Source organism: Miscanthus floridulus, chromosome 9 (assembly GCF_019320115.1).
Source record: "Miscanthus floridulus cultivar M001 chromosome 9, ASM1932011v1, whole genome shotgun sequence".
Lineage (NCBI taxonomy): Eukaryota > Viridiplantae > Streptophyta > Magnoliopsida > Poales > Poaceae > Miscanthus > Miscanthus floridulus.
This window is the reverse complement of record NC_089588.1, coordinates 16,238,851-16,250,394: the sequence shown is the minus strand read 5'-3', so window position 1 is coordinate 16,250,394 and position 11,544 is coordinate 16,238,851. Positions and strand designations below refer to the sequence as shown.

Below are 11,544 nucleotides of genomic sequence, written 5' to 3'. Positions count from 1 at the left end.
AAATTTTTCTGCCATTGAAGGATGGAAAGAAGGAGCTTGAGCGTTGAGTTGAGGTTGAAGACCGTGTGAACTTAAGCCCCCTATATTTTCATCTTAGATCCGCCACCGTATATACGGAACCATATATACTCGTAATGTGATGCCAAGGGTGCTTACCGCACAAATATCACTCGGACGTCAATAGCATGGCTTGGTTAGCCTTGGGACAATGCAAAGAAAAACAAGGCCACTCCTTTCTCTAACTCCGTGGGCTGGTTGATCGAAATCGGGCCGCGTGCGTGCGTACGTTGGGGTCGCATGGGCCAAGAGCCCATCAATCGCAACTAATCATTTCCACAGGATCCCACCCCCGCCCATCGCGATCTGCTGCGGTGGCCGCTGCCGGCGCCGTCCACCCTCCACCGCCCACCACTGCCTCCACCACGTCACCGAGACGCCGCCTTTCGCTGCCCCTCGCCGCGCCACCGAACGTCACGATGCGGCACCTCCTCCTCTCCCGCTTCCTCCTCCGCCGCCGCAGCGGCGGCATCCCCACTGCCCACCACCACAACCACCACCATCACCTCCTCCGCGCCCTCTCCTCCGCCCCCTCCCCGGTCTCCTCGGACGCCGAGCTCCGCAAGTACGCGGGCTACGCGCTGCTTCTCCTCGGCTGCGGCGCCACGACCTACTACTCCTTCCCGCTCCCCGCCGACGCGCTGCACAAGAAGGCCGTGCCGTTCCGGTACGCGCCGCTGCCGGAGGACCTCCACGCCGTCTCCAACTGGAGCGGCACCCACGAGGTCCACGCCCGCGTCCTGCTCCAGCCGGACTCGCTCCCGGCCCTCGAGGGCGCGCTCGCCGCCGCACACAAGGAGCGCCGCAAGCTCAGGCCCCTCGGCTCCGGCCTGTCCCCCAATGGCATCGCGCTCTCCCGCGCCGGGATGGTCAACCTCGCCCTCATGGACAAGGTGCTCGACGTCGACGCCAAGAAGAAGACCGTCACGGTGCAGGCTGGGATACGTGTCGCGGAGCTCGTCGACGCGCTCCGGGAACATGGCCTCACGCTGCAGAACTTTGCGTCCATTCGGGAGCAGCAGGTCGGAGGGTTCACTCAGGTCTGTTAAAGACATCAGCCTTCTTATTTCCGAATCATTATCTAATTAGGTTTCACACTTTCGATGTCATCTTGCTAAATCGGTGCATCATATTGTTGCATTGCCTCCTTTCATTCACTAATCTAATTATTACTTCACATCACAATTGTCATAGCAATTAGGATTAGTCAATTTTCACTTATTATCTTCCCAACCGAGGCCTGGCACAGCTTGGCACATTGCTTGACTACTGCATGCTTCTCCGCTAGGCTGCTGCGGCACCACACTCCACTCACGCAGGGTGCAGATGTGCAGCCGGTCGGCAGTTCAGGCAAGTAGTAGTAGGCCAAGAACATTGTGATGTCTGCTCAGCAACAAGAGTTTTTTTTTTTAACATAATGGCAGGAGCTCTGCACTTCAATTAAGATAGGGAAAAGAGGTTTATGTACAGAGCAAAAATGGGCATGACCCCCAAAAAGATTACAGAATTTGTGTTGTGATATTGCCCCCTCCCAAGCTAAAGCCCTCTTTCTTTGCTCGATATCCTCTTTTACCCTTAAAGCCACCTGCATTGCCGACTCGTGGGTGTTGTTAAAAATTCTCCTATTCCTTTCCTTCCATATGTTCCACAACGTGTAGATCACCATTCCGTTGAAGCACCTTTTTTCTTCTTTCACTATCTTGGCTGCTGCCCCTTCCCACCATGACTTCAGATGATGTGGGTCTTGAGTTGGGTGGATCAACTGTACATCAAAGTGCTCCCATGAAAGAATCTGACTCCACACCGCCTTGGTGAAAGGGCAAAGGAGTGATAGATGAAGGCATGTTTCCAAAGGTCCATTACATAGGGCGCATTGATCATGATGAGGCCAGCCCCTCTTCTGTAGATTATCCGTCGTTCGGATTTTTTCTCGCACCAGGACCCAAGCAAACACTTTACCTTTGTTCTCTGCATGCGCTTTCCATATGAGGTCATTACGGAATTCGCTATAGGAACTTTGAACTGGATCCTATACGCTGAACGGGTGGAGTAAGAGGCATCAGCAGTCCATCTCCAAACTATGGTGTCACGAACTCCCGGCGTCAGCTGGATGTTTTGGAGCCTTATCCAAAGGGAGACAAACTCCTCAACTTGGACGGTGGTGGTGATTCTGCCTCTTAGCTATCGGATCCAACTGTTGTTTCGAAGTTCCTGTTGGACCGATTTGTTTTTCCTTCTAATCAGCTCAAACAAATGTGGTGCTAAATATTTAGTGGCCTCGCCCTCCAGCCAGCTATTGTGCCAGAAGCGTGCCTTTGCGCCATCACCGACCGTGACCTTGGTTGATAGGTTGAAGAGCAGCCGGTCGGTCTCGTTGCAAGGTAGGTCCGCGCCCGCCGAAGGTTTGGATTTCTCCACCCAATCTTGCCAGAGCCATCGTAAGCGAAGAGCTCTCCCAAATTTTTCTAAATCCGGTATCCCCAAGCCGCCAGGGTCTTTGGGTCTTGTCACTGTTGGCCAGTTCATGAGACAGTGGCCTCCATGTGCATTTTCTTCACCTTTCCATAGGAATGATCTCCTGATTTTGTCGATTTTCTTCCTAGCCCAAACTGCAAGGGGGAACACTGTCAGGTGGTAGGTCGGCATGGACGAGAGGACCGAGGAGACTAGAGTGAGGCGACCTGCTCTATTCAGCCATCTCCCTTTCCACCCAGGCAGTCTCTGGCCAATGCGCTCAATAAGAGGTTGCACATGAATTTTTCGAAGTTTTCGGAAGTGCAGCTACAACCCTAAATACCGGCAAGGGAAGTCACCTCTGATTCCCCGCAAAAGAAGACAGGATGTGCTCCAAATCCAGTTCGTCACACCTAATCGGGTGAATTGAGCTTTTCTGCAAATTTATGTGTAGGCCTGAGAAATTCCCAAATGCTTGGAGGACTGTTTTGATAGCTTCCAGATCATCCTTTATGGGGTTGATGAAAATGGCAGCGTCATCTGCATACATGGAGATCCTCCACCTTGCTGCAGCCGAAGGCAAGGGAGCGAGGATTCCTTGTTGTGTGGCTAACTCCAGCAGCCGTTGCAGGGGATCCATGGCGAGGATGAAGAGCATGGGCGATAGGGGGTCGCCTTGGCGAACCCCTCTACTGTGGCTGAACTTAGGTCCTTGTTGGCCATTTAGCAACACCGTCGAAGTGGCCGTACGGAAAAGGATGGATACCCATTCGCGCCAACGAGGCCCGAAGCCCAGGGCCTGCAGTACCTCCATTAAGTAGCTCCAATTGATCGTGTCAAAAGCTTTATGGATGTCTAGCTTCACGAAGAGGGACGGGGTTTTTTGTTTGTGCAATTTTTGTATTGTGGTCTGGACATATAAGAAGTTGTCATGGATGCTTCTCTTTTTTATGAACGCGCTCTGACAATTGGATACCAACGAGTTGAGTAGAGGGGCAAGCCTGTTGGCCAGGTGCTTTGAGAAGATCTTTGCAAAGCTGTGGATAAGACTGATGGGTCTATTATCTGTGATCCGCAGTGCGTCTTCTTTTTTGGGGAGTAGGACAATGTTCGCCGAGTTCATGAGTTCGAAGCCCTGGGAGTTCAGTTGGAACAAATTATTTATGGCCGCCGTGACGTCGTCTTTGATGGTCTCCCAGCAACAAGAATTTATCGTCAATGTGTTTGGCACAAGTAGAACTATTCTTTCTCAAGCGTTAATTGCTAATGCTGCACTATTGAGCAATGTTTTCAAGTCGTCCGATTAATCGCGATTAATCACGATTACTCGTCCTAATCGGTCCCTGGTGTTCGATTAGGAGGTCCGACTCGATTAGCTCGACCAGAAAGCTGGTCGTCCGATTAGTCGACGACTAATCACGATTAGTCGTCCGACTAGGCCATGGACGACCAGTGTGGTTGCTCTGTTTTTTTGGGTCTGTTCAACCGGGCCTATATGTGGCCTATTGGGCTTCCAATTTGGCCTATTAGGGTTAGAATAGGCACCCCAAAACACCGGAGGCACGCAGGCACGGTGGCAAACGCAGGGCGGCCGCAATTTTTCCCCGCGCGCCTCCACTCTCCCACGCGCGTGTTTCCTGCCTCCCGCGCGCGATTCCTCCCCTTCCCGCGCGCGATTCCCCTCCCTCGCACGCTATTCTCCTCTCTGGTGAGCTGTGAAGCCAACGGCGCCCTCTGCCAGGTCAAGTGGCCGCGGTCTTCGTGATGAGCTGCTCCGACGACGGTATGTGCCTTTCCCCTCTCCATCTTCTTCCCTCCTCCCCCATCCCTCACTCTACAGCCTCTCTGGCTCTCTGCTAGACCGCTAGGTTGCTTGCTGTGCTGTACTGCTGTCCCTCTGCTATTCTCTGGTTCCAAAGGAAAGATAAGCCATCCACTCTGCTAGACTAATCGGACTGGTCGACGAGTAATCGCGATTAGTCGCCTGGTCGGTCCCATGGCGACTAGGTTCGACTAGACGACTTGAAAACATTGCTATTGAGGCCAAGATACATGCATGAATTGGTGGCTGGCAGGTGTGGCACCCGCCACAGCTTGCCAGATAGGTGGATCCGCCCCTGGATATGTTTGATATTGGATTAACAGCTTCAGTGAAATGTTCAAGATTGTCTAGAATCACTTGTATCATCATATAGCCTCTTCAGGGGATCGAAATTAATGTTTTCGAAGCTGATATTCATTTTACCAGTAGTTACTCTTTCCTACCATTTCCTATATCGAGAAAGTTCTTCTCATCTAATGCCTGAGTGCTCAAGTGCTCCAATTGTAGCGGGTCCTAGTATTCCTTTACAAAGTGCATAATTGTAACTTGCGTACTGAGTTCAGGCTTAATCAGTTGATGGTTGTATACTTCTTTTCATGATTGGACGCAGGTTGGTGCCCATGGCACTGGTGCAACATTACCTCCGGTTGATGAGCAAGTCATCAGCATGAAACTGGTTACCCCTGCCAAAGGGACAATAGAGTTATCGAGGGAGAAGGATCCTGAGTTATTTTATCTTGCTCGCTGTGGACTTGGCGGCGTAGGCGTCGTCGCAGAAGTTACCCTGCAATGTGCAGAAAGACACCAGCTTGTGGAACATACATTCGTTTCCAATGCAGATGAAGTCAAGAAAAACCACAAGTAATGTTTCTTGGTGCCAATCTTTATGTAGCTTTATAATTGGTTTTCCTATGCAGTTGTAACATCCTCAGATTTACTCCTTTCTCCCCTTCTGCAGGAAGTGGCTCTCAGAAAACAAACATATTAAGTACTTGTGGATTCCATATACTGACACGGTTGTTGTTGTCCAATGCAATCCTCCCTCAAAGTGGAGAACCCCAAAGTTGGGATCAAAATATGGAAAGGATGAAGCTTTACAGCATGTTCGGGACCTTTATCGTGAGTCACTGAAAAAATATAGGTGCGTACACTTGTTACAGTTTGATACCCTTCTTAGCCTTCTAATAGATTCTAATGCTATTCTGGTGTTCTGTATGCAAATGCATCTTTACTTTCTATTTTCTTACCGAAGAATCAGCTCAATATTCTCTTGCTTAGAAATAAGTGGTGATTCCAGTTTTCACTAAAAAAAGGTGACGCAAGAAGTGTAAGTTGGGCTTTTGTGGCTTCTAGCTAGTTAATTAGTATACAGACATAGAACCTTTGAGCATTCAGTTCCTGTACTTTAAATCGATATGCACTGAAAATCAGATATATTGGTTTATACAGTCAACTAGGATACTCAAATGTTGTTGCCATTCTACTCAAATGAAGTAAATTATGAAATTATTTAGTTTTCTGCAGAATTTTGTAGCTGTATTCTGCAATATATTTGTTTGTTTTTTCACTTACGCCACCTTATAGATGCTTTTCAGAACTGAAGCAGAAAGTAATGACCCAGACATAGATACACTTTCATTTACTGAGCTGAGGGACAAGCTGCTTGCTCTTGATCCTCTGGATAAAGATCATGTGATGAAAATCAATAAAGCGGAAGCTGAGTATTGGAAGAAGTCAGAAGGGTATCGCATGGGCTGGAGTGATGAAATACTGGGCTTTGATTGTGGTGGGCAGCAGTGGGTTTCTGAAAACTGCTTCCCCACTGGAACCCTAGCAAAGCCAAGTATGAAGGATCTTGATTATATAGATAAGCTGCTGCGGTTGATTGAAAAGGAAGAGATACCCGCACCTGGACCTATTGAGCAGCGTTGGACAGCCCGCAGCAAGAGCCCAATGAGCCCAGCATCAAGCTCTGAAGAAGAAGACATATTTTCATGGGTAATTAATTTGTTCTTGTCCAATAGTTCTTTTGTTTTCTGTATGTTTAATCTGTGTGCTGCTATTGCCACTTGTAATCGCCTACCTAAAAGCTCTTTTGCAACTCATACTAATTTGTTTGTATTGATTTCTTTGCTTATAATTTGGTTCAAAAAAGTAATATTTTGGTAATTAAATTCGGTTCGCCTGATTGGAAAAATGTGATATTTTGCAATTCGATTGTGTCCTTTACTCTCTTCTGATAGTTTCTGCTAAATATAGTAGCATCACTTGCTCACTTGCTTCCTCTACTCTGACAAATACAATGGGAAATCCTTTCTTCAGTATAGATGATAGTACCAAATTGTTCTACTGTATGTATGTTGTTATCTTTCTCATGTTTCTGAGACAATCACGTATATTCCGAAACAGTTGCACATTCCAACTCTTAACTGCTTTGGAGAGCTCACCTCCTGCATCTTCAAATAAATCATATGCAAGGCTCGTCTTGCAACATGGTTCCATTTTACACCAGTTATGTATAGTCTCGGTGACCAACTTACTGGTATCCATGCAGGTTGGTATTATAATGTACTTGCCAACAACAGATGCTCGCCAAAGGAAGGAAATTACAGAGGAGTTCTTCAACTACAGGAGCCTGGCACAAAGTCTCTGGGATGATTATTCTGCCTATGAACACTGGGCCAAAATTGAGGTACCAAATTTTACTATTAGTTTATAGATTTATTCAGACATTGGTTGTGTTATTCCTGTTCCCTAGGCTGCACAAGTGAAAATAGCATCAGTCTGGTTAATTTCAAAAGTATGACCTCTTCACTTGCACGGATACCTGGTTTAGTTATTTATTTGCAAATAAATTTCATGGCTGGTGATTATTCTGTCTCCATTCTTCCTAGGTTCCAAAAGACAAGGACGAACTTGCTGAAGTCCAGGCCAGACTTAGGAAGCGTTTCCCTGTGGATGCATATAACAATGCACGTATGGAGCTGGACCCCCACAAGGTTCTCTCAAATGCGAAGCTAGAGAAGCTGTTCCCAGTGTTGGAGCCTGTTCACCAAACAAAGTAGCACGTGTTAAAGAGCATAGAGCAAGGGCACATAACTTCGTTTGTAACACTGTTCCTATCATGATTCTATGATCCTGTCAAATGAGATGGTGATTAGGATTTGTCACTCGAAATAAAGTAGAGGAAACAAATTGATGATTCAATCTGTGGCAGCAGCTAGCACCGGAAGCAAATCCTGTTCCTGACACAGTTATTCCCTGTGTGAATTTCGTCCTCTGACTGAGGACACCTGAAAAATGGGATCATCCAAGCGATCAACCATCAAATCTGTAAATTCTCTGTTAGTTTTCTTTTGACAGATGAGCAAATTTGCAGTAGGAGCACAGGATTGTTCAACTATTTTTTCTAAGAGCCTGAAAAGGATGCAAAATCAGCCGTGTGGCTCTTGCAAAACAAAACCTCGCATTTAGATGTTTTTTTTACCTTTTTATTAACGAATGGGCCTGACTATCAGGTAACTTTAACATATTCTTTCCTCTTTTTCTTTTTTTTAAAGAAATCAGTGAAAGAAAAAAAAAAGGGGAAATGACTCATGTCGCAAAACATAAATTGAGTAAAAAAATCATGAAATCCAATAGAATAATACGTAATGCTACACGGCACAATAACTTTTTTCTTTTTTTTTTTTTTTGAGCCTAACAACTTTTTTCTGGTTAGTATAAAAACGGCCTTCTCGAGTTCACGAACATGCCATGGACGCCCCTATCCATCCGTACGAACACGCGATGCGAATGTCACGGAGCAAATAGAAAAAAAAAAGCTTTCCAGTTCCAAGACAGAAAAAGCCTCCTGGCCAACGCCCGTCGCCGGCTTGCTCCCAACCCGCCGCCCGCCTGCCCCAGCCCTCCGCCGCCGCCCAACGTTCCAGCTCCTGCCCTCATAGAGTCAACTACGCCACGGCGCAGCACTCGTGGCTGCACCCAGCTCACGCGAGCTGCTCTGCTTCACCTATCCGGAGGCTGACGCGACCACGCCGTCGCCGTGGCCGCCGCCGCCGACGACGACGACGTTCCAGCACCTGCACCAATTCAACCACTCACAGCACTCGCGGCTCCTCCCAGCTCACGCGAGCTGCTCGCCTGCTCTGCTTCGCCGATCCGGAGGCTGACGCGGCGCCGTCCGTGCCTCTCCTCGCTGACGCTGGGCCACATTACCCTCGCTCCGTCGCCCGTCGGCATGTCCCGCCGCATGAGCACCGCCCACGACCGGTGCTTGCAGCTGGAGCGCGCCGCGATAGGCCGTGCCAGGTCGGGGAACCTCGGCCTCCATGACGCGCTCAAGCTGTTCGACGAATTGCTTCTGCACGCCAGGCCTGCCTCGGTTCGTGCCTTGAACCAGTTGCTTAGCCTTGTGTCTCGCGCAAAATGCTCGTCGCCATCCAAGCTCATTGTCTCCCGCTTCAACCGAATACTCCGTGACTGCTCCAACAAGGTGGCTCCCGACCTTTCCACCTACAGCATCCTCATTGGCTGCTTTTGCCGCATGGGCCGCCTGGAGCATGGCTTCGCCGCCTTTGGCCTCATCCTTAAGACGGGCTGGAGGGTGAATGACATAGCCATCAGTCAACTGCTCAAGGGCCTATGTGACGCCAAGAGGATGGACGAGGCCATGGACGTATTACTCCATCGAATGCCCGAAGTTGGATGCAAGCCCGACGTAGTTTCGTATAGCATACTTCTCAAAGGTTTATGCGATGGAAGGAGAGCTGAGGAGGCACTTGAGCTGCTCCACATGATGGCTGATGGTCAAGGTAGTAGCTGCCCACCAGATGTGATGTCATACAACACCGTCATCAAGGGTTTCTTTAGTGAGGGTCAGGTGGATAAAGCTTACAGCCTATTCCTTGAAATGGGTGTTCCACCGAATGTTGTGACATACAATTTAATCATTGATGGCCTATGCAAAGCTCAAACGGTTGACAGGGCCGAGGGTGTCTTTCAGCAGATGATTGATAAAGGTGCTAATCCAAACAATGTAACATATAATTGTCTCATCCATGGATACCTGTCAATAGGACAGTGGGATGAGGTGGTTCAAAGGCTCAAAGAAATGTTCGCATGTGGTCTTGAGCCAGATGTTTTTACTTATGGTTTGCTTCTGGACTATCTATGCAAGAATGGACATTGCAGTAAAGCTAGAATTTTTTTTGATTCTATGGTTAGGAAGGGCATAAAACCTGATGTAACTATCTATGACATTATGCTTCATGGATATGGTACCAAAGGAGCTCTTTTTGAAATGCATGATATCTTAAATTTGATGGTAGCAAATGGTATTTCACCTAATCATCGTATCTTCAACACTGTGATCTGTGCATATGCTAAAAAGGCAATGATAAATGAAGTGATGCTTATATTTATCAAAACGAAGCTGCAAGGTTTGAGTCCAAATGTTGTCAGTTATGCAACATTAATAGATGCACTTTGCAAGTTGGGAAGAGTGGATGATGCTGTGCTCCGATTCAATCAGATGATCAATGAAGGAGTGACTCCTAACATTGTAGTTTTTACCTCCCTTGTTTATGGACTTTGCACTGTTGACAAATGGGAGAAGGTTGAGGAATTATTTTTTGAAATGTTGGATCAAGGGATTCACCCTAACATCGTGTTCTTGAACACAATATTGTGTAACTTATGCAAAGAAGGACGGATTATGGAAGCCCGAAGGCTCGTTGACTCGATGGTATGCGTGGGTGTGAAGCCTGATGTTATCTCATACAATACATTAATAGATGGCCACTGCTTAGCTGGTAGAATTGATGAAGCGGCAAAGTTACTTGACGGTTTGGCCTCAGTTGGTTTGAAACCTGACATTTTTTCTTATGATACATTGCTTAATGGCTTCTGTAAAGCTGGCATGATAGAGAATGCATATTCTCTTTTCCGAGAAATGTTGAGGAAGGGATTTACGCCTGGAGTTGTGACTTACAATACTATACTGCATGGTTTGTTTCAGACTCGTAGATTTTCTGAAGCAAAGCAACTCTTCCTCAATATGATTAAAAGTGGAAAACAGTGGCCCATTTACACATACAACATAATTCTGAATGGGCTGTGCAAAAACAATTGTGTTGATGAAGCATTCAAAATGTTTCAGAGCATGTGTTCTAAGGATATTCAACTTAACATTGTTACATTCACCATTATGATTGGTGCTTTGCTCAAAGGTGGCAGAAGGGAAGATGCCATGGATTTGTTTGCTACTATCTCTACTTATGGTTTGGTTCCGAATGTTGTGACCTACCGCTTAATAGCAGAAAGTCTCATAGAAGAAGGGTCGCTTGAGGAGTTCGATGGTCTGTTTTCAGCAATGGAAAAGAATGGTACTGCTCCAAACTCACGTATGTTAAATGTTGTAGTTAGGAGGTTGTTGCATGGAGGTGACATAAGTAGGGCTGGGGCTTACCTATCCAAGCTTGATGAGAAGAACTTCTCACTTGAGGCTTCCACTACTTCCATTCTTATATCACTTTTCTCGAGGAAGGATTATCACCATCATGCAAAGTCCCTGCCTGAAAAGTATCGTTTTGTCAATGAAGCCAATAAGTGAGTGCTGAAAAAAAAGAAATCAGTTTTTTGGCCATGCTCTGTGGTGTGCTTTGAATGATGAAATTCTTTAGAGAAATATTCTCTCATAACCTGTATCATGAGTCACTGAAAAATATATGTTCCACATATTGTGGTTTGGTACCCCAAAATTTCAATGCTCCTGGTGGCCTGGTGTTCTGTATGCAAATACATCTTTGCTTTCTATCTCTTACCGAAGAATCTGCTAAGTATTCTCTTGCTTAGAAATTGAACTGACATTAAAAAATAATTTTATTCTTGAAACTGTTGTATTCATTTAGGTTTTGGTATGTCGCTACACCATTTCTATCTGAGTGTGTCCACTCCTTTCTTTGTTTTTTCTTCTATTTATTGAACCTCTTGTAAGAATAATGGGTGATTCCTGTTGGAAGAGGGTATTTGTCTCATAAGTGATACAAGTGTTGGCAATGGAGGAGGAAAGATGCTTGCTAAAGGAACGAAATTACAGAGGAGTTCTTCAATTACAGAAGCCTGACACAAGCAAATCTCTGGGATGATTATTCTGCATATGAACACTGGGCCCAAATTGAGGTACCAATTTCTACTGCTAGTTACAAGAT

At 46.7% G+C, this 11,544-nt stretch overlaps 2 protein-coding genes across 2 annotated transcripts; both read left to right on the top strand.

Annotated features, from left to right (window-relative positions):
• The first annotated feature begins 362 nt into the window (after nucleotides 1–362).
• LOC136483480 (L-galactono-1,4-lactone dehydrogenase 2, mitochondrial-like) lies at nucleotides 363–7,540 on the top strand. Its single transcript, XM_066480566.1, has 6 exons — nucleotides 363–1,097; nucleotides 4,944–5,194; nucleotides 5,292–5,474; nucleotides 5,929–6,331; nucleotides 6,888–7,025; nucleotides 7,228–7,540. Exons 1-6 carry the CDS (start codon nucleotides 477–479, stop codon nucleotides 7,396–7,398), a joined length of 1,767 nt encoding a protein of 588 aa, XP_066336663.1. The 5' UTR covers nucleotides 363–476; the 3' UTR covers nucleotides 7,399–7,540.
• An 821-nt stretch (nucleotides 7,541–8,361) lies between these two features.
• LOC136483479 (protein Rf1, mitochondrial-like) lies at nucleotides 8,362–10,946 on the top strand. The gene has a single exon (XM_066480565.1). It carries the CDS (start codon nucleotides 8,574–8,576, stop codon nucleotides 10,944–10,946), a length of 2,373 nt encoding a protein of 790 aa, XP_066336662.1. The 5' UTR covers nucleotides 8,362–8,573.
• The last annotated feature ends 598 nt before the right edge of the window (nucleotides 10,947–11,544 follow it).